This window comes from Phocoena phocoena, chromosome 3 (genome assembly GCF_963924675.1).
Source record: "Phocoena phocoena chromosome 3, mPhoPho1.1, whole genome shotgun sequence".
Taxonomy (NCBI): Eukaryota; Metazoa; Chordata; class Mammalia; order Artiodactyla; family Phocoenidae; genus Phocoena; species Phocoena phocoena.
Genome location: NC_089221.1, coordinates 853,704 through 875,192, shown reverse-complemented (window position 1 = coordinate 875,192; position 21,489 = coordinate 853,704). Strand labels below are relative to the sequence as shown.

General features: G+C 63.7%; 1 protein-coding gene across 1 annotated transcript; it reads right to left on the bottom strand.

Annotated features, from left to right (window-relative positions):
• Positions 1-850: 850 nt before the first annotated feature.
• Positions 851-21,247, bottom strand: LOC136121708 (inactive sodium-dependent neutral amino acid transporter B(0)AT3-like). The gene is given in 23 exon segments (XM_065875681.1): positions 851-1,082; positions 2,076-2,137; positions 2,569-2,760; positions 3,306-3,466; positions 3,607-3,757; positions 4,836-4,876; positions 4,879-4,965; positions 4,968-4,996; positions 6,148-6,277; positions 6,575-6,732; positions 6,734-6,777; positions 7,285-7,328; positions 7,331-7,428; positions 8,762-8,890; positions 9,539-9,651; positions 10,476-10,586; positions 12,652-12,833; positions 13,378-13,421; positions 13,423-13,509; positions 14,189-14,330; positions 19,186-19,413; positions 20,832-20,918; positions 21,073-21,247. Coding segments are annotated over 23 exon segments (2,727 nt in total).
• Between the last annotated feature and the right edge of the window lie 242 nt (positions 21,248-21,489).

Sequence of the window (21,489 nt, the reverse complement as noted above, 5' to 3'; positions counted from 1 at the left end):
TTACCTTCTCAGTGGACCGTGGGATTCTCCTCCTTCCCGAGGGCTCTGTGGAGTGGGCAGTGAGGGCCGTGCACACGGGGGCCCCAGTCCGGCCCCATCCCTCTCCCAGAGTGCTTGTCTCCTCACCTGTCCCCACGTGCTGGACCTGGGCAGGTGGGCATGCTCAGGCAGGCAGTCCCTGGCTGTCCACCCCGTCTGCCCCCCTCTGTCATCTGGGTGACCTGCGTGCTGACTGCTGTGGGGCTCCTTTGGTCACGTGCTGTCACATCCGCTTAGCCGGACTCGGGCACAGCGCCTGGGGAAGAGCACGATAGGCCTGGGAACAGGGCCTTCCGGAAGTGGGGGGCTCTTCAGGGGGGAGCTGCTCGGGTCCCCGAGGGAAAGGTCTCTACGGGAGTCTTCCTCATGCACGGGGGCCTCCCTGCACTGCCGGGGCATATGGGGCTCTGCTCAAGGTCAAGGATCGTGCCTCGGGGCCCGTGTGGAAGACCCGGGGAGAACGGTGGTCAGCCCCTGACCGGGCCATGGCCAAGTGCCCCAGAGGGCTTGTCCAGGGAGCCCGGGGGCTTGGAGGCAAGGGGCAGATTTCAACCTGGGCTCCCGGGTGGGGGGTGGACCACGCAGATGCCGCCCCCACACACACGTGGTTCCGCCCAGCAGGGCTGGGAATGTGAATCAAACTATTTCCAGGTGGTGTTGGTGCTGCTGGGGGGCAGGGAAGTTGGAGGCTGGTCTGGGGGCTGTCTTCCATGCAGTGACCCTCCGGGATGGAGCTGACAGAGGCTGGCTGGGTCCAGCGTCAGGGTCAGGGCTCAGGAGGTGGGTAAGGGCGAGGTTGCAGGGACACGGCTCAGCCGACACCAGTAGGATCTGAGGTGCCAGGGGGCTTGTGTGAGAGCGGGCCCCCCTCGCAGCAGCCCGTCGGGGTCCCCGCCTCCGCGTCCAGCCTGGCCTCAGGTCCCCGTGAGGTGCCTCCACCCGGAGAAGCCAGCGCCCGGGCCTGCCCTGCTCTGTCTGCACTGAGGCTGTGCCCTTCAGAGCCCCGCGGGGCACGCAGCAGGAGGGGCAGCTCGGGGGGTGACCTGGGGGCCGGCGATCTGCCCGGTGCCCGGGGCCGACACGGAGGCTGGAAAGCAGCATTTTGATGACCTTGAGTAGCTCCCAAGGCTTCCTTCCAGGATGTCCCTGCTGGGTCCACAATGATGTGGCAGGTGCCGTCAAGTGTACGTTGGACGGGGCCGGTGCTAACGCAGCCCAGATCAGCTGAACGTGAGTGCAGGGCGCCTGCCGGGGTTTATGGCTGTTGCCCGTTTACTGCCACTGCTGCAGCGTCCGAGTGACCGAGTGTTTATGATGGACCCAAGTCCACAAGCGCATCATAAATAATCAGTGTGGGACTGACCCCGCCCACCTGCTGCCGGCCTGGCGGTGCCCCTGCTGGGAAGGACTGACCTGCCGCCCAAAGCGGAGAGTTCCCCATGCAGGGGGAGGTGACCTGGACCCCACAGCTGCACCCCACTGACCCGCCACCGACCACCACAGGCTCCCAGCACCCCTGGACCTGTTTCTGGCATTTCCAGAAACAGGTCAGTCATGGCTCAGTTTTCTGACTTCTACATGCCTCTAGAACCTTGTTTGTCTACTACATGCATTTTGTCCCAATTTTACTCAAAGTCACTTGTATTTTTACTAAAGTGTAAAACCCTTGGAAAGGGCGTATGCTCTGGTCAGGCTCAACTGAGTAAGACCTCACTCTGATTTATCTATTTTATAAAATCACCATGCAGACTGCCAAGTCTCCTCAGGGTGAAACATGAAAATAATAAAATTCTGAGAAGCAAAGAAAAAACATCTAGTTTCTAAGGCTTCCCTAGGTCTGAACCGCAGGTGAAGGAGCCTCTGGCTCCCGTGCCCCCAGATGTGTGCACAGCCAGAGAAGCCAAGGTGTGAAAGGCACGAGGGGCAGGAGTGAAAGCAGGGCACAGACGATGCCCGGGGGCCCTCAGCCCCACGGCTCTGCTCCCCTCACCACCATAGCCCTGGGGTGTGCTGGCGCCCAGCCATGGGACGCTCACCTGTGAAGGGCACTGTAGAGCAGAGGGCTTCCCAGACCTGGCAGCTCAGAGTCCCCCAGGCGCTGGCGGGAGAATAATGACCCCCAAAGACGCTACACCCTAACCCCAGAATCCACGTCACTGGACGTGGCAAAGGGGCATTACAGGTGCAGGTGGAGTTTGTAACATCAGCTAACCTGAAGCCGGGACGTGATCCCGGATCCCCTGGGCGGACCCACTGGAAGCCCAGGGTCCCTGAACGTGGAGGAGGGAGGCTGAAGAAGACTCACGGCTGTGTTGGCTTTTTGATGGAGGAAGGGGCCGCGTGGCACGGAGTGGGCGACGTGCGGGCCGCGGGCTCCCCGTGCGGCTTAGGACTCCCTTTGGGGGCACTCTTGGGCTAACCCGCTTTAATACTCAGCTCCTCTGAGGTGGGCTGTAGTGCACGTGCTTCTGTTTGCTGGGGTCTGGGCTGCCGAGGGCGGGGAGGCCCCTCACGCGTGCCTGGCCTCACCGTGGTACTTGTCAGCTGGGGGCGATTCAGCACCACGGACAGCGTTTGCCCCGCCTGGGACTGGAGCTTAGTGGGAAGTGTTCCCGGCACGACGCCAAGGACACACATGGTCTCCTTGAGTGAGGCTGTGGGGCTGGGGGCTGGAAGCAAGCCCGTGTATCCAGTGCCCAGCGCCTTAGAGCTGACCTCTGGCTGTCGGAGGAGGGCGGGTGGAGGTGAGTGGGCTCGAGAATGGGCAGGTCTTGGCTGAAGGAAGGACCGGGCGTGAGTGAGGGTGGGCCCCCCCCGGAGGCAGTCGAAACCTGCGTGATAATCGGCCTTTTGGATCATTCCTGACACATTTGACTGAGAAAGTCTCTAAAGAATGAAAGGCAGTGCTTCTGAGCCCAGCCTGGGAAGAGGCGGCCTCGCTGCTGGCTTTCTCGCCGCAGCTCCCTGGCCTTTGAGAGCGGGATGGGCCGTGCTTCTGTGACGATTCTCTGCATTGGGTGGCCCGAACGTCGGTCGAGACGGACCCACGTCCCCGAGAGTCCCCATCACGTGCAGCCGCACCAGACCCTCCCCGTGACTCCGGGGCTCCAGGTGAAGAAAGGGGCTTCTATGGGGCGGGGCCTCGTGGCGGAGAGCGCAGTCTGCTTTTCCTTGGAGACCGGCCCTGCCTGCAGGTTCCCAAACTCGCGTGGCACGAGACCCCTCGGCTGTGGGGTGTGGCTGGGCTTTCCCAGATGCCCCCCTACCGCTGGCCTGGCTGTCGGCACCCCCGTTGTTTGCCCGTGGAGTCGCCGGGTACAGTGCCTGGCCACCCGCCGCAGGGCCCAGGAGGCAGACGGTGGGCTGTCCCCCATCTGGGGAAGTGCGTGGGCTGCAGTGTCGGAGCTGGGCTGTGCCACGAGCTGGTCTGGAGGGCGCGACCGTGTCGGGAGCAACGACCACGGGCCTCGGGTCAGGCGAGTGTGTGCTGGCGTGGTCGGGCTCTGGCACAGGCAGGGCCCTCCCTGCCACCCCGGCCCCGCCCTCGGCCGCCCCCCCCCCCCCCACCGCCGTGCAGCTTCGGACGCCTGTCCTGCCGCTTCTGTCTGTGCCGGGTGAGCAGCGGGGCCACCAGGACCCACAGTGCAGGCAGGAAGGACAGGAGCGCGCAGGTGGCCCGCACCCAGCCCGGGCAGGCGTTCTCCTGCCCCGAGGGGAACTGTGCTGCAGGACACAAGGCCCCAAGGTGGGCATCGGACAGGGGACAGGTCCCGCCACCGCCACTCCCGGACGCAGCGAGGCGGACGCTCGGCCACAGGGGCTGTGTTATGTGGGGCAGCTTCACCCCATCTCTTCCCGAGACGAAGCACCCAGGGTGGGTGGATGGAAAAGGCCCACGGCCGGGGACCACTCCCTGGGGCAGCGGGGACTCGGGCAGCTGAAGCTCCGGGGCTTGGCGGAGCCTCTCGTAGGGTTTTGGCTCTGAGACAGGCCTGGGATCTGGGGCGTCGGGTTCTGGAGACAGCCACTGCACACACCCCTAGGGGCTGCGGGGTCGGATCCGCTGGGCATCGTCAGACGCTACGCTCCCCCCGTAAGGGGGGGCAGCACCGCCACCCGAGTTGAGGCACTGGGCGAACAGGACAACAGCCTGGACAGGACGGCCAGGCCAACAGCCACGAGAAGCTCTTTGAGAAACATGGCGCCATCCGTCCTGTGCCTGCCTGGTCCTCTGGGGCAGCTCCTTTCTGGGGAGAGCTTGAAAGCGGCTGCTTCAACACTCCAGGCAAGGGGCAGCTCTGAGCCAGCAGACAGCCGGCAGGTTGGCGCGGCCCACGCGGCGCAGAGCACAGCCTGGGGCCAAGAGCTGGCTCGAGCCGGGGCCACGTGCGCACGCAGCTCATGCTCTGACCGGCTCGGTGGCGGCTTCTAGTCTGCGACCCGGCTGGGCGTTTGCAGAGCCCATCCCCACGGCGCTGGGGAAGTGTGGCTTGAAGCCACGTCCCTGTGGGAGGGGCTTCAGGGACCTGCGAAGTCACCGGAGTCTGGAAACTGCTCCTGTCCTCCCGCCACCGACTGAGGCCCTTGCCCAAGGTCACCGGGGCTGCTGGAATCGGCACCGTTGCCCCCGGGGACATCGGGGGTCTGGGGTGGTCTCAGAGCAGAAGCAGCCCACGTGGCCCTTAGGGCACGAATGTCCACCGTGAGGGTCCCCTGGGCCCCGGAAGGCACCAGGGAAGGACCAGGCCGGGTCTGAGGTGGCCCCGGTGCTCCCGGACCCCCACCCAGAGACCTACGTGTTGGGGGTTCCAGGCCTTGCAGCCCGGGGTGAGCTGGCCAGGAGGGCAACGCAGGCCACAAAGGTGGTCGGCAGCAGCAGGGGGCTGACAGCCTTCCAGGTCACCTGCCATTAGAGGCCAGGCCGCGCCCAGTCATCCACGCTATGTCGTCACAGAACCTGCCCCAGAGGCACTCAGATCTGCCACGGGCTCCGATCCCCCAGCCGCTCGACCAGTAGCCTCTGTCCTGCCACAAAGATGGAGCCCATGGGACTGCCCCACTTCCACCCTGACCTTTGCCCCACATCTTCCTGAGTGGCCCCCGGACCAGGCAAACTTCTGGGGTCCTGATGAAGACCCAACCCCCAGGCCAATGTGTGGGGAAGGCCAGAGGGGCAGGTCAGCCTGGCCCAGGGAACGGCGGGACCCGTGGATTTGGCACTGGGGGCGGGGAGCTCCGGCTCTGTGAGGGGTAGAGAGGCCTCCGCTGGCCCGCTGTGGGAGGGAAGGCGGCACCTGACCCGGGCCCCCAGGATGGGGACAGAGGCCCAGGATGTGCAACAACCACTGCAGACCCAGGAGAAGGTATCAGCCACCCAGGGGCCGACCCTCCTGGGGCCTCTCCCCTTCCTGTTCCCCCCCCGACCAGGCCACTCCTCACGGCTCCTGAGGGTCCCCTTCTGAGACCCACAACCCGTTGAGTCCAGGGCCTCACTGTTCCCCCCTCGTCACCACGGACCACTGCCTCTTACTCCGGTGTCTCGAGGCGGGCAGCATCCCTCCGGGGACAAGCCCGCTGTCCCAGTGCCCACAGAGCAGCATGGAGGCCCTGGCATTTGGGGCCTGTCAGGATCTCCTAAAGGCACAACGTCCAGGGTCATCTGGGCAGGGCTACGGTCAGGGTGACAGGTGTGAGTCCAGGCGTGAGTGGCCATGGAGTGACAGATGTGCGGGCAGGTGTGAGTGACAGGTGCGCCGCAGGCCTGGGCCAGGTGTGGATGGGCAGGACCAGTGTGGGGCCTCCTCAGAGGCCTCCAGGATGGTGGGGCTTGGAACCCTGGGTGGGGCCTCCTGGTGCCCTAGTGTCCACCTGTCCTTGGACTTTAGGAGTCCCCCCGCATGGCTGGGGACTGGTCGTTTTGTCACTAGCGTCCCCACAGCCCAGCGGGTGGGTCCCAGGGGTGCATCTGTGGACAGGTTTGTTTGGGGAGGGAAATCAGATGGTCCGTGTCATCCCGCAGCTGTCCAGGAGACCGGCTGCCCGATGCCCACACGTGTGTACTTGGGGACGCTTGGAGCAGAGGGGCGGGACCCCTGGAAGCTGACTCACCGTTTCATCCCATAAACATAAATGACACCAGCCACCTCGGAGAACGGGAAGAGGTTCAGGTCCAGGGAAGCGACGTAGCGGTCAAAGATCTCGAGCCAGTAGTTTCCCACCCGCAGCGTGAAGCAGGCGGGCCAGCCCTGGACCCAACCCCCGTGTTCAGGCATCTCCCTTTGTCCACTCCCCCCAGCATGTCCCCCTGCACCTACGGAGCTGGAGGACGTGCTCGGATGGAGTGGCCTCCGTGGGCAGTGTGGGACGGAGTCCCCTCCCTGACCCTCAGCTCCCCGTGACGATCCTTGAGGCACTGAGCCAGAGCTGCGGGGTCAGGGCCCTCGCGCCCTCATGGACATCGGGCAGAGTGGACAGAGGGTAGAGGCAGCAGGGCAGTGAGTGCAGGCCCTGCAGGGAGGCCTGGCTGTCCACTCACCTGTCAGGGCCTCCTTGGGGACCCATCTGGGCGTGGCCTTCAAGTTCAAGGGTGGTGTGACGACGCTTTCCGTGTTCCTGAGCGTGGACGTCAGGCCCAGGCTGAACAGCATCCCTGAGAAGAACATGGCCCAGACGGGGGCCCCCGGCATGTGGAGGCGCCTCCGTGACGACGATGGAGGCCAGGCCTGTGCCCGGGGCGCTCTGCAACGCAGCGCATCCACGCCGGGGCACGCGTGCGCACCAACCCCCTCCTGAGTCAGGCTGTGTTATAACAAACTACAGGTGCACCTCTGAAGGAAGGGGACCTGTGCCCCTAAATCCCCTGCAGCAGGTGCCGTGGGGCCTGGGGGCCTTGGGCTCAGGAGCCCATCCGACCGCTGTCCCGAGGTCCTGCCCCCTGACTGCCCCCGGCCTGCTGTCCCTGTCCCCGCATCAGCTGGCCCCGTGCGTGTCTCCTCCAGACACAGCCTGGCTCCGTGGCTACGCTCAGGCCCCTCTCCCTGGGCTCTGGGTGCCCACAGCTCCCACTCTCGGGTCAGCCTGGATCCCCGCCTGCTGGGCAGGGCCCGTTGGACCTGCTGCGTTTAGGCCGTGGGGTTTTCTAGGAGCTCAGAGAAGCGGGTCACAGGGTCAGCCCCGATCCCTTCACTGCTGACCCCGGCTCAACGCCTGCAGCCACCTGCAGCCTGGCCACAGCCCCTGGGGTACCTTATCCAGGAAGTCCTCCAGGCAGCAGGCCTTCAGGAGGAGCCCGCCACCCGCTCGGGCCAGGTGGAGTTAAGGCGCGCGAGGGCCTCCCTGGAGATGCTCTGGTTGGGGAGATTGAAGGCGTTGACAAGACAGAGGATGTTTCTGCAGGGTGGCAGGTGGGGGGAGCAGATGCCCTAGGGGCGGGCCCTGGGAGGCCCGGCCTCATGCACAAACGGGGCACAGAGCCTGCAGCCTCGGGGCCCGGATACAAACGGACCTGCTGCTCCCCGCCTCCCCGACTCGAGGGCCCGATGGCCCTGGGGGTGGCGCTCCTAGAGCTGCTGCGGGGGGGCAGCTCTTCTCGTGCCTCCACGTCTGTCTCAGGGCTCGAGGCTCAGACTCCGCGGGGCTTCCACGTTTGCGAATTCTCCTACTCGCTAGAAGGGACTTGTCACCTTGCATCCAGTCCCCACACCATCCCGAGGGCATTTGCGGACGTGTCCAGAGTGGCTGACGCGCCCGTTCCCGCCAGGCCCCCGCGACGCTCTGCCCTCTCATCCGCGGAGCTGTAGACAAGCCTCTCCCAGGCTGGCTGCGGCTGCGGTTTTCGCATTTTTGTCGGTGATTTTGCTGTTTAAGTGCTGTCCAGTGTCCCAGGTGCGACAAGGAGACGGGGATGAGCTGCTGTCCCGCGGGGGTGACGCTGCAGCCTCTCCGGAACATTCCAAGAGGCGCACTTGCTCAGCAGTGCCCGGAGCGCCTGGCGGCTGCCCTTCATCCCCCAGCGCAGCCGAGCAGGGTCAGGACAGGCGTCCCCCCACGCTCTGCTGACACGGCCACCGTTCCGCTGGCCGTCCGGGGCCGTGGGGACGTTTAGCAGTGCCCAAAGGGCAGGCTTGTGCAGCTCTGACGGGCTCCAACCGGTAAACCATGTCTGGAGGCCACCAGGCCGTCCGTCTAACGTGGTAACTTCAAGGGTGGGGGCATCCTAACAGCGTCAGCTCCCGGGGCTGTTGTGACAAACGTCCTCAGCCTGGGGAGTCTTAAAATAACAGGGATTCATCCTTTCCCAGCTCTGCAGCCAGCCGTCCAAGATCAAGGTGTGGGCAGGACCGCGCTCCCTCCGGAGGCTACAGGAGACGGTCCTTCCTGCCTCTTCTAGCCCCTGGGGCCCAGGTGTCGCCGGGCTTGTGGCCACGTCCCTCCAGCCTCTGCCTCTGTGGTCACCCGGCCTTCTCCTCCGTGTCTGTGTGTCCCCCTTCTGTCTCTTATCAGGACACCAGCCATTGGATTGGGGACCCACCCTGTCCAGGACAACCTCACCTTAACCAGTCATCTCTGCAAGGACCCTGCTTCCGGGTCAGGTCCCATCCCAGGTTCTGGGTGGACCCTCCACCCCACTGCTCTGGGGAAACAGAAGGTCATCTGGGGGATCCCCACGTGGGGGCTGAGCTCGGGGCCGCCTCGCCTCAGAGCCCGAGGGCACCGTGCTCACCCGTCCAGTCAGCGCCCGTGGTCGCTGGCCGCCTTGAACCCCAGGACAGAGAAGACAGTAATGGGCGCACAGAGGGAGGTCATGCCGTTGACCAGGGTGAAGGTCACCGCGTCCCTCTTACAGTTGTTCCTGGGCAGACACGCGTGTCATCAGGGCCGCCGGGGGCCGCCTGTGCTGGACCTGGAGCACGGTGCTCTGCTGTGCTCTGAGGACAGCTCAGACCCTTCCCCACCGACGCCCCCCCTGCATCTTCAGGGACTTTCATGGCTCACACTCACCCCGTGGTCCCACCCCCTCTCCTGCCGCCCCCCCCCCCCGCCTGTCCCCACGGACAGCCACCTGGAGGTAGGTTTAAGCGCATAACTGCCGGCCCCGAGTGGCTTTTGGCCCGCAGTCGTGCCTGGTGCCACGGCCAGTCCATCCATAAAAGGGCGTGGGCCTGGCGTCTATTTTAAGTAACGAGGTGGACACAGGCAGTATTTCTGCTTTTATGGCCACATGCGTCACACAGAGGCAGCCCCCGGTTATGGCCTTGTTCCGGGGTTTGATGACTCAGGTTCTCTTCCTGCAGCCGCTCCGGAACTTGCTGGAAGCTGCCCCAGAGGGCCCCAACCTCCCGGCCCTTAGGGGATGACTCAGTAATTACCAGATCTTGACAATCTGTTCTTATCAGAAGCTCACACCAGATCACTCTCCATCCCCGGCAGGAGGTCACGGCAAAGAAGTGCTTGGTGTGTCTCTCTGAAGCCTGGCTCCCTGCCCCCAGCCCGGCCCTACCTGGGCGGGTTGTAACTTGCAAAAGTGATGTGTCCTCCGAAGGCCAGGGACAGAGAAAAGAATATCTGGGTGGCTGCATCCAGCCACACCCGGGGGCTCTGCAGGACCTGCATCTGCAAGGAGATAGGGGCCCGAGATCAGACAAGCTGCCCTGGCCCAGTGCCTCGTGTTCTGGAATGTTCCCAGCGTCCCTGGGACACTCCCACGAGCAGTGTCACCTGCTCAGGCCCCAAGAAGAGTTTGGGACCGCACACGAGGAGCAGTTGACATGGCCAACTCCGGCTGCCTGTTCGTGATGTGTAGTGGCCCCCCGGGTCCCAGCCACACGAGACGTGTGGCCCTGAGCACTAGGGGCACCGCCCTCTCGGGGCTGGGAGTCAAGGCTGAGCAGCTCGGACTCAGGGTGTTTGTACTGCTCCCCTCAGGCCCGGGGTTTTGGGGACTTGAGGGCCAGGTGGGGCCCCCGTGCACACAGTGCCTGATGTTTCTGCTGCTAGACCCGGCAAACCTCCACCTGCTTGTGTACCAGGGGCCTGTCCCTCCCCAGGGCAGGGCTCTGCCTGGGAGGCTGCGGGATGAGCCGGGCAGCCCCTGGGGTCCCGGGGATGCTGCGGCCCCGGAGACTGTGGAATGGCCCAGTGGTCCTCGCCTGGTGGGGCTGCACTGCTGGACGAGGGCCCCAGGGGTGGGACGTGTGGGTCCCCAGCCGGCCTCCCCCCTGAACCCCCATTTCATAGTGGTCCCCATGTTCCAGACCGAGTCCTCCTCTGCTCCCTCCCCTCCAAACCTGACCCCTGGGATCCCAGGCTGCCCCTCCTTGTGACCGCACCTCTGCTCCCACAGCCAGGGGTTGGGACGAGCTGGGCTGGGCAGGGGACCCGGCTCGCGTGCTTCCAGAGCCCGGACCCCTGGGGGCTTGGATTCGGGACCCACTTACGTCGGGCGCGAATAGGTAGGTCCGTCCTTCGGTCGCCCCAGGCAGGGTGAGTCCTCTGATGAGGAAAACCGAGAGGAGCAGGTGCGGGAACAAGGCCATGAAAAAAATTGCCTGAAAAAGGCAGGCTGTTAGTCTTCTCAGTGTGTCTGTTCCGCGTGAACCCTCGAGAGGGATGGGTGTACCGAGATGCTTGGGTCCACTGCCACGTCACCCATGGGATCCGGGAGGGGATGGTGGGGTGTGAGCTCCAGTCAAGCTTGCGGCGTTTGGGGCCCCCCCTGAAGCCCATACGTGGACCCCGCTGAGGAGGGCGATGGCCTCCCCAGGGTGGGCGGACTCCCCCTCGCCCACAGTCAGGCCCCTCTTCCTTCCACGCTGAGGCCCCCAGCTGGCCGCTTCTCAGGGTCCATGGGGCCACACACCTGCCCACACCTTCTCCCGCAGAAGGACCAGCCCCCAATTCTTTCAGGGTTGAGGAGGGGTCTGCACACACGGCATCTGCAAAAAATAAATCTGCGAGTGGATGCCCTTCCCTCCTGACCCCCAGACCCCAGTGTAGACACTGGGGAGCTACCCAGTGCATCTTCAGGGACTTTCATGGCAGGATTATTCGGGGTTTCCGGCTGGCTTGTTGTGACCGATGGCTGCTTCCAAAATTCCAGTCCCCTCAAGCTTGGAGCCCCTCACGTGAGAGTAACCATCACCCTCACGTGGTAACCGAGAAAAAGCACAGGCACACATGCACACTCGGACCTGCAAACCTCCATAATCACGGATCAGGAGACCTGGTAGAAATGCACAGGATTTCGTCACAGTCGTTTAAAGGACAGACATATAAAATATTAGACTTATCCAAGCCCAGAAGGAGGAGAGTGTGGGAAGCCCTGTGCTAGGTGCAACTTGAAAGGCAGGCTTGGGGGCTTAGGCTCAGGCTCCCCTGGTCCTTATTGCATGGAGACCAGGTAACTATCAATATGTTTTTTCTCATTGTCTACACCTCTTTAAAAGATAATCCACTGTGTGAAACAAAAATGCTGAGATGGGGCTTCCCTGGTGGCGCAGTGGTTGAGAGTCCGCCTGCCGATGCAGGGGACACGGGTTCGTGCCCCAGTCTGGGAGGATCCCACATGCCGTGGAGCGGCTGGGCCCGTGAGCCATGGCACTGAGCCTGCGCGTCCGGAGCCTGTGCTCCGCAACGGGAGAGGCCACAACAGTGAGAGGCCCGCGTACCGCAAAAAAAAAAAAAAAAAATGCTGAGATGCAGGAGTCTCCTGGCGGTCTAGTGGTTAGACTTGGCACTTTGGTCCTGGAACTAAGATCCCACAAGCCGTGCAGTGCAGCCAGAAAAAAAAAAAAAAGTGCTGAGAACGCATTTGCTGTTTATAACACATTGCAAGTCAAATGTATGACAACAGTGTGGACACTGTGGGGAGGGAGGGCGATGCTGAGAGCTTCCTCTGTGCAGTGGTACAGCATTGCCTGGAGACAGACCATGATGCTACAACCCCTAATTCCACCACCAAGTTGCTACTAATGGGCAAAGCGCATAGAGTGGGATCGAAAACTACTCAGCAAAAGAGTGAAACAGGAGCAAAGAACAGAGGGGACAAGCAGAAAAGAAGTACGAGATGACAAGCTAAACCAAACCAGATGAAAAAAGGCAGGGGGGCTTCCCTGGTGGCGCAGTGGTTGAGAGTCCGCCTGCCGATGCAGGGGACACGGGTTCGAACCCCGGTCCGGGAAGATCCCACATGCCGCGGAGCGGCTGGGGCCGTGAGCCATGGCCGCCGAGCCTGCGCGTCCGGAGCCTGTGCTCCGCAACGGGAGAGGCCACAACAGTGAGAGGCCCGCATACCGCCAAAAAAATAAAAAAAATAAAATACAAAAAGGCCCAAAGAGGTGAAAAGAAAGAAATTGGAAAAAGTGCACTATGTTGGTGAGTCAGTGGAGGCTGGAACAGCTCCTCTAATATCCCAGCGCACTTGGAGCCGACAGTCGCCAGGCTGAGGAGCTTCACCTCATGGTGACAAAGGCATCAGTTCTCCAGGGACACGTGACAGTGCTGAAGTTGCGCCCCTCCTCGCCGAGCCTCTGAACCCCAGAGGCCAGCAATGATGGAAATGGGGAGGGGTCCTCCGGGGCTGGTGGGAGCGGGGTCTGGCCTGTGGGCTCTCACCTTCCCAGCGGTCTCAGTGCCTCTGATGACGCACGGGTACACCATGGCCCAGGAGGCCGTCAAGCAGACCAGCAGCCAGCACTGGACAGAGCCACTGTCGTCGGTGTCGGCCGTGATGTTCAGTGTCTGCCGGTACCGGAAGAGGCTCACAGCGCTGCTGCCCCGGCATTCCAGCACAAAGCCTGGAGCCAGCCCGTGCAGTCATGAGCAGGCCATGGGCTGGTCATCACTGCAGATGACCTGGGCACACTGGGCGGGACCGCTGCCACCCTGAGTGAGGGGCAGGGAGGCTGACTGCCAGTGGCCTCTGTGGCCGACACGAGGAGCCTCCCAGCCCAGCCCTTTGGCCTGAGCACCCAGGGCCAGCCTTGTCCAGCGCGTGCCAAGTGCAAGTTTCTATCAGCTAGAGGCAGGAAGGGAAAGAGATCAACCCAGCTTTACGAGCGAACTTGAAAACCATGCCTGTTTCCCACATCTGGGAGGAGTCCCCAGATGACGCCCTTGGCTGGGGTCTCCACCTAAGGACTTAGTTCAGGGAGCACAGCAGCCTGTGCCTCTCCCTCCCGTCTCCGAGCACACAAGCAGCTGCGAGGGCCTGGGTGCTCCTCAGTGAAGGAACACGGCATCCGGGCCCCTGGGTCCCGCACTGAGCGGGCCACAGCAGGGGTACCGAGACCCAGTCTCAAGGTGCCAGCCGAGGCTGGGCTTCCTCCCCGAGAGCAGTGCCCGTGTGGTTGAGGTCCGGCGGGCAGGCGCTCCAGTGCAGCGGGTTGGGAGGAGTTGGGGAGGGGCCGCAGCACCCACGCCAGGACCGTGTCGCAGTGCATGCTGACCAGGACAGGTGACGAAGCCGCCGAGCCCTGCGGGCACCAGCCACGGTCAGCGTCCCCCTCCTGGCTGCCCCGTTGCAGACCGTCCTCAAGCACATCCCACATTTCCGCTCCCTACATCGCCCCAAAGGGCTCCCCCTGTCTGCCCGCTGGCCCGCAGCTGGCTGCGTCCGCCCGCGGGCAACCCGTCACCTTCCCGGCCGTGTGGTGCTCTCCGGGCTGGGCCGCGTTTGGCTCTCCACCAGCCTCAGGCTGCTTCCAGGTGGGACTTTCACATGGCCTGCAGCCACCAGGTGTGTCACAGGCCTGGACGGTGATGCTCGGATCCCTTAGTGCGGCACCCACCTCGAGGGTACACGGGCAGCTGGGTCTGCCCTCCGCCTGCTCTCCCCTGGTGCCTGAGCTTCTGGGATAGGCAGGCTCCGCGCTCTGCATGCATGAGCTGGGCGATACGGGACGGTCCGCTGCTGCGCCGGGGCCGGCCCGCCGCCTCTGCCACCACACCCGGCCTCCAAGTCCTCCCACGGGGATGCCGCTGCCCAGGCCCCTGCATCTTTACATCAGGGCACCTCCCGTGTCTGCAGGTTCAGAACCACTGGATATGCACTGGAGTGGCGATCAAACACCCGTGAAACACGCGTGGCACACGTAAGTGCAGCCCGCCCCGCTGCCCCCAGCAGCTGCGGGCGGGGATCAGAGAGAGGTGCGTTCCCTCTCCGCCCAGGTAGGGTGAGATGGCCACCCACACCCCGAGGCTGCCCCTGCACAGGCACTGGCCAATGGCAAGCTCCATGTGGAAGCAGGCTGCCCTCGAGGGCCGGGCGATGAGGCAGGGGGTGAGGAGGGCTCCTGCAAAGACGCGGTGGTCAGCCAGTGGCGCCGTCTGCCCGGCCAGGCCTCGGGCCGGAGGACGACACGGGTGAGGGAGAAGCGCTCGTGGCTGCCCGAGGGGAGGATAGGGGACCCCCATGTCAGGGGGGTGCCATTGTTTTAAATGACTCGGTGTCACCCCACCATCTGGTGCTTTATTGGCGGTTTTCATCCACGGACAGGCTACGTTGCTCTCCCTGAGGCCCTGTGACCCCTGGTTCCGGGGCTCCTGAGTCGGGGAGCCGGTCTGCTCACGTGGAGCCTCGGGGTAGGAGACACCCCAGACGGTCTCCAAGCTTCGCCCTGAGTTGGCGCAGGAACCTGTCTCTCCAACCCTTCACCCCAGTCCAGACGCTGGGAGGTGGACCCAGCGGCGGCGGGAGGGGTCGCCGAGGCCCCCAGGACAGAGCACGTACTGACCGATGCCAGAGCCCGAGGGAAGGGCAAGCAGAGATGGCGGCGGCCCTTCTGCACCGCGAGCCCCCGTGGACAAAGTGGGTGCCGTGAGGTGGCAGGGCCTGGCCTCCCCGAACCCACAGACCTGCCAGGCCTGCTGGGGAGACCCCGGTTCCCCACTGGATGCTCCCACGCTGTCGGGAGGGCCACTGACTCGCCAGCACGGAGTCGGCGATGTTGGCGTCTCACCTGAGGGCCCTTCCCTCCGGGTCCCCGCCAGCCGCGCGCTTGGGACCCGCGTGTGTGGGCACGTCGATGCTCCAGGACCGACGGCAGCTGCCCCCCGCCCCCCGCACGGGTCCAGGTGGCCCCACGGAGCAGCTCAGCGTTAGCCCCCGGCCAACAAGGTCGGTCGGCTGCGTCCTCCCCACACTGTCTGCAGGAAGCTTGGATTCAGCTTCCAAGAGCCACTTGCACGCATCACAGGCCCCCGTGTTCTTCACCAGCACAGCCTCCATCTGGCTTTTCGTGTCACAATCCGGTGTTTGGAGCCTGAGTTGGGGCCCTGGAGGGAGCTGGTGGCCACGGAGCCCTCAGCCCACGTTGGCCTCTGACAGGACTCCAGGGCCAGCGCTTGGGGCAAACAGTGCTTATTGGTGTCTTCTACGTAGCAGCCGAAAGGCAAAGCCGCATTAAAGGAGAAAGTTAAATTCTGGAGGGACTCAGCCTCGGTGGAGGCGCCGGATGCCACAGGGATGCGAGGGCATCTGTGGGCTGGGACTCGGAGCTAGAGGGGTGTGGACAAAACCCAGGTCACCCAGGGAGCCCCTGGGGGGGAGGGGCCGGTCACAGGGCCGGGGCCAGGGGCACGGACGGAGGGCCCCTCCTCCCTGCCCCCCCCGTCTCCATGCTGCACTGTGGGGTCTCCTGCAGGCGGGCCTCCCAGCCACCCTTAGGCCTCGGGACGCACAGCTGCAGCGTGGCGAGGACCGACATGGAATGGCCACATGGGCAGGGACCGAGTCCGAGGTATGTGATCCACTGTCTAGGAAGGGCTGTAGCCTCCGGGCTAACCAGACCTTGGCCCCCTTCCCTCTCCCCCCTGCTCTGAGGGGAAAACCCCGGCCGGACAGGCCCAGGTGGGGGCCTTACGGGTGGCTGAGGTCAGCATGACTGGGCCCACCCAAAGGAAATATCCAGGGAGGGCGGGGGGGGGGTTCTCCTGTGGCTGAGTCGCCGCACTGGGGGAGAAGAGAACAAGAGGCATTTCTGTGACCACGTGGTGAGCAGCGTCCACCCCGTGCGTCAGATGCATCTCAACCCCAACGGGACTGCCATGGGGACAGGAGCTCGGATCGCAAACCAGGCTGGGGCGCTGGGGGCGGGGCGCAGAGGGCTCCACGTCCAGCGTGGGCACCTGCCTCCCTCAAGTCACACAGTAAGTTCATTTCTGCCGGATCTGAAGGAGGGAGGAGAGTCGCTCCACCATCGGGTGGACCTCAGCGCAGGGCTCACAAGATCCGTGATGCTGGGATGAAGTAAGACAAGCAGATTTGGTCCTCATCCTGAAAAGAAACGCATTTCGGCGCTCGGAGCTCCCAAGACCCTCAGCGTCTCGCGGGTGACGGGAGAGAGGAGCAACATCTGCGGTCCGTGATAAGCCCTTTAACCTCACCTGGGCCCGTGCCAATGAGGTGTAACCCCTGGAGGATGGAGCTGGTGGCCAGAGGCCCTGACCACGCCCACCAGGGAGACCGAGTCAATCACCAGTCAGTGGCCAGTGGTTCCATCAAGAACCCTGCCCCGCAGGGCTTCTGGGTGGGTGACACTCAGGGCTCAGGAGGGTGGCCCCTGCAAGGGCGGGGTCCCCGTGCCCCTCCCTGCGCCCCGCCCTTCGCGTCTCTTCCATGTGGCGATTCTGAGTTGTGTGCTTTGTAATAAACCTGGAAGCCTGAGTGTTTTCCTGAGTCCTGGGAGCCATTCTAGCAAATTATTGAGCCTTAGGAGGGGTCCTGGGACCCCTTGAATTTGTAGCCAAGTTGGACAGAAGCTGTGGGTGACTTGGGGACCCGCTACTCCAGATTGGCGTCTGAGGGGGGCATCTTGTGGGTGAGCCCTTGGCCTGTGGGGTCAGGCGATGTCAGGGTGGGGTTAGGTCGTGGGGCACCCCGTCGGTGTCCACTGAGAACCGGAGACGCGGTCGGTGTGGGGAAGACCTCACACGTGTGGTGCCACAGCCCTGAGAGCGGAAGGGGCACCGAAGAGCTGGTGACGCGGAGCACGCAGCCCCGTCGGGGGGCCCTGCCGTGCACGGCAGCCCACTGGCGGATCTCGGAGAGCGCCACCCTCACCCCGCGCTCCACCAGCCTGGGGGTGCTGGGCGCAGCACATGCCAGGCCAATCCACTAAGAAACTGGGGAGAAAAAGAAGGTTCCGGTCGGAACAGCAGCCGTAGCCCGGGTTGCCCAAGATCTTTATGGAGAGAATCACACGAGGACAGAAAGGAGAGTGACACGCTGTGTGTGTGTGCGTGTGTGGAGGGGTGACACGTCGCTGGGGGGACTGCTCCCCAAACCCACCTAGACAGTCGACACCAGGCCAGACACCCGGGCTGGTGCCTCCGTGTCTCTGGTTCACACAGAAGAGTGACGGCAAAGGCGTCTGAAGGAAGCGCAAGCCGAGAGGATCACTGCCGGACACCAGGGCTCCTTAAAAACCCACACGACTTAACTCTGCGCCGCTTCCGGTGCCAGAGTCCGCAGGCCTCCAGGGACACGGAAGTCCGGGCGGGACAGGGCAGCGCAGAAATCGCAGCGTCTCGATGGGGGACCCCATCCGTGTGTCTCCCTGGGGTGAACCCCGAGCCGCAGCCCATGTCGGAGCCCCGCGGTCGGCGACCTGAGTCACCGCCGGGCCTTTGTGCTTCTACCGTCGTCTGACTTAAAGAACAGCTCACTGCGGAGTGGTGTCTGTGTGACAGAATCCCTGTCCGTCTCTGTCTAGATGTTCTGCTCAATTCTGTCACGACGTTGCCTGACGTTTCCAGAGCGGGGGCAGAATATTGGGGTGGGGAGTCCGTGCAAATCAGGGTGAGGCCGCGTCTGCTTGTTGCCTCTCTCATCTTGAAAGTCAGCAGAGGTGGTCAGGGCAGGAAAAAAGGGCCTCTCGCAGCATGAGAAACTTAAGTATTTCATGACGTTGCATCGAGAGCTTCCACCTCTGAAAACAGGCGGCAGAAGTGTTTCAAAGCCCCGGGCGCGCCTGGGGACCGGGCTGCCCTGGCCGCGGGCACGGCCGCCCCGAAGGCCTCAGTGTCTGGACCGCGGGGAGACGGACCTCGCAGGAAAGGGCTTCCCAGGCCCCCGGCTCCGGCAGCTCTGAAGAGCGAGTAAGGTTGTGGGCAGTGAAACGTTTGCAGACGTCAGATCCCCCGCGTATGGAGCGTCGCCGAGGCCCTGACCTGACGCAAAGGGTGCCGAGAGGCCCCCGCGAGCCCCGGGTCGGGTCTGCCGCCTGCGCTCCTGCAGTTCCCGAGGGGCCCGCGTCAGAGAGGCGCTGGCCAGCTGACCCGGGGCCCAGGCGCCCGCCCGACCCCACACCGCGGAGGCTCTGGCATCTCTGGGGCAGCTGTTACAGGGGTACCTGCACTTTCAAAACTCCTGCATGCCCTGTGTCGTCTCACAGTCAGGAAACAAAGACTTTATAAAGACGCAGCGTCCTTATGACCAGGAAGCTCGGCAGGCGGCGCTCACGTGAGGTCTGCTTGCCCACCGTCCACTGCCCCCCCATCTCGCGAGGAGGGCTGGCTGTCCACCCCTGAAAGGGCAAGGATGCCTCCCCGCGACCAGAAGACGGGACGTGAGTTGTCACCAGCTCAGCCTTTCCCGTCTCCTGGGCCCTGAGAGAGACACTCCCCAAATTTCCCACCAGAGACCAACTCTAGCGGGAAGGTCTGCGGGTGCTGGGGAACTGCCGGTCTCGCAGGGGCAGAGGACCCTCAGTTCAGAACCCACATGAGGACGAGCCTGCCTGGAAAACCCCCGCCCTGAACCTGAGGACAAAACGGGCCGCGTCCGCCCCCAAAGGCAGTGGTCCGGCCAGCCCGCGGCCTCATGTCCCCAAGAGCAAGCGTGACACCGAGAGAAGGCCCTCGAGCGAGAAGCAGCCCAGCTGAGCCGCTCCGGCTCCAGCCCATGGGCTTCGCTGCTGGGAGCCCGAGCAAACCCCTGGGCTCGCGCTCTGGGGTGCTGTCAGCAAGGCCGCAGCGCCTGCAGAGGGGGCCTGGGCCCTGACCGCCGCCAGCCCAGACGGGCAGCCTGGTGAACAGCACCGCAAACCTGAGGCCACCGGGCCTGAGGGACAAATCCCCCGGGGGCGGCAGGTCCCTAACACCCTGGAGGCCGCGGGTGGGGACGGATGTGGAGGGTACGCGCCTCGCCTCCCCCGTAGGTCTGGCACAGGTACGGGGACCTCCAGAGGTTGCCCAGGCCCACGGCAAACCCGATGCAGCTCAGAAGGCACTGGAGCTTGTTGTCCCACTTGGGCCGCTCATCCCCACCAGCATCCACAGGTGGGTCCGGCTCCAGGGTGCCCTCCACGCCCACCACCTGCTCCCGGCCGCAGCCCGGGACCTCCACTGGGGCTGGGAAGCCGCAAGCCGTCTCCCCTGCAGGTGTGATTTTTCATGATTTAAAGGAAAACCAGTGGAGCCGGTTAATTGGTAACAACCCCCCCCCCCGCCCGCCACAACTGGGTGCCCCTGCCCGCCCCCGGCTCCCGCCCGATGCCAACAGCCCACAGCTGCTGCCACCACCAACACGAGAACCTCAAGGATTCCAAGGCTGGGACACATTTAGTTGTTTTTATAAAGTTTTACTTAATTGACTTTGTGAGATAATTGCAGACTCGCACGTTGCCGTGAGGAGTAGTACCCAGTGCCCACGCTCCCAGCCCCCCAGTGGAGACGCCCTGCAAACATCTCGCCAACATCACAGCGGACACGTCCGTCCCCGAGGGTCCCTCTGTCCCCTGTGTGGCCGCACCCCTGGCGGCCTGCATCTGCGCTGTGTCGCTATGGATGTGTCATCTCACGCACACTGTATAAACCGTGTGACCATGGGGTCGGCCTCAGTCTCTGGAGACCCACCAGGTGAGGTGTAGTACGGCCATGGGGCTCCGTGTCCGCTGTGCACTGAGCGGGTGGGGCTGTGAGTAATAGCTGAGATGAACACCTGCACGCGGCTTTGTGTGGACGTGGGGCAAGTGCCCGGCAGGACTGCCGGGCCTGGGGCCGTGTTTATTTTTAAGCCACATTTATCTTCCAAAGAGATTTCCAAACTTCTCAAATTGTCTGAACGTGAACTTTCCCTCTGGTTCCCAATGTTCTTGTTCTGAGGATGCCCAGGAAAGTTCCAGAAGATCAGCCCTCCCCTCTGCATCCGGTGGCACCCCCGTGCCCAGGAATCCATGCTGGGTGTGAGCCCACCATTAGCCACAGGGGTCGTGGAGGGAGTGGGGGCCTGGATCCTCAGGGGGCTCCCTGGGGTGGGAGGGTGACACCAGGGCGCAGGGGAGGGGGATTGGCCAGGCTAGGGGGACACGTGAGCCCTCGCCTTAGCTCGGAGCACCTCCTGCCTGCGGGCTGGAGAGGTAGTGAGCTGTCACCGCGGATTCAGCCTAAGCCTCCCACTGGGGGCTCCCTGGACGCGTTCGCCCCCGACCCAGCAGACGCTTCCGCTAGGACAGGCCCGGGCCCTACATCCATAATCTCATGTTTCCTGGATGGCGGGCTTACAGCCGGGCAGCTGATGCCAAACATGGGGGTCCCGGAAACGCAGGCCCCAGGGGACACATTTTTTAGACATCCCTTTTTGGGTGAGAGGAAAAAGTGAGAAAAGGGAGAATCAGAGAAAATGGAAAGCAGTGGGGGGAGGGGGAGGGCAGGCCCAGCCCCGAGTGACCCACACAGGCCTTCCCCTCCGTGCCTCCAGCTCCCTTTTTCCCCTGTCCCCCCCACAGTGACCCGGCCAGCAGCTCCCATATCCTGAGGTCAAGGCGCACCCACCCCTGCACTCCACCGGGCACCTGGGGTAATGGGGGCTCCGTGGGCACAGCAGAAGCGCAGTCCGGCCCCGTCCACTCGAGGCTGGGGCTCCGCTGCTTGCGCGTCCTCTGCATTTAGACAGCATTTAGGCCAGGAGTGTGAAAGGGAGAGATTTATTCAGACAGACGCGCGATGCCCACAAAGCCCAGATTTCTAACAATCTGCGAAATGTGAAGTCTGAAGGAAGCCCTCACCAAGCCACAGAGAGACGGACGGACCAACCCGGCCAGATCACGCCTGCGAGCGTGTCCCCCTCCATGCCCCGGGGCAGGAGGTAGGGGCGTGTGTCCAGGGGGTCCGCAGCAGAGCTGTCCCGGAGGAGGGTCGGAACGCTCTGGGGAGCAGGGAGGTGGGGTCCTGCGGAAGCTGGCGGGGCGTCTCCAAGTGGGAGGGACATGGCGCTGGGACCCACTCCCACTCGGGTCTCCCATCCTGCACCAAGAATCATCAGAAGGTCCAGTTTAACTTAAACTTCCAGATTTTTCCATGGAAAGTGGAGGCGACCAGTTCTTGGAAACAAATACCCAAGTGCCACGTGAACACGAAGGGGGGTTTTCTGCCCCAAATCGCCCAAGCTGAGTTTTATTAACTATTCGTCTGTTCATGGCGGCCAGATGCAGTGATTAAGTGGGTCAGCCT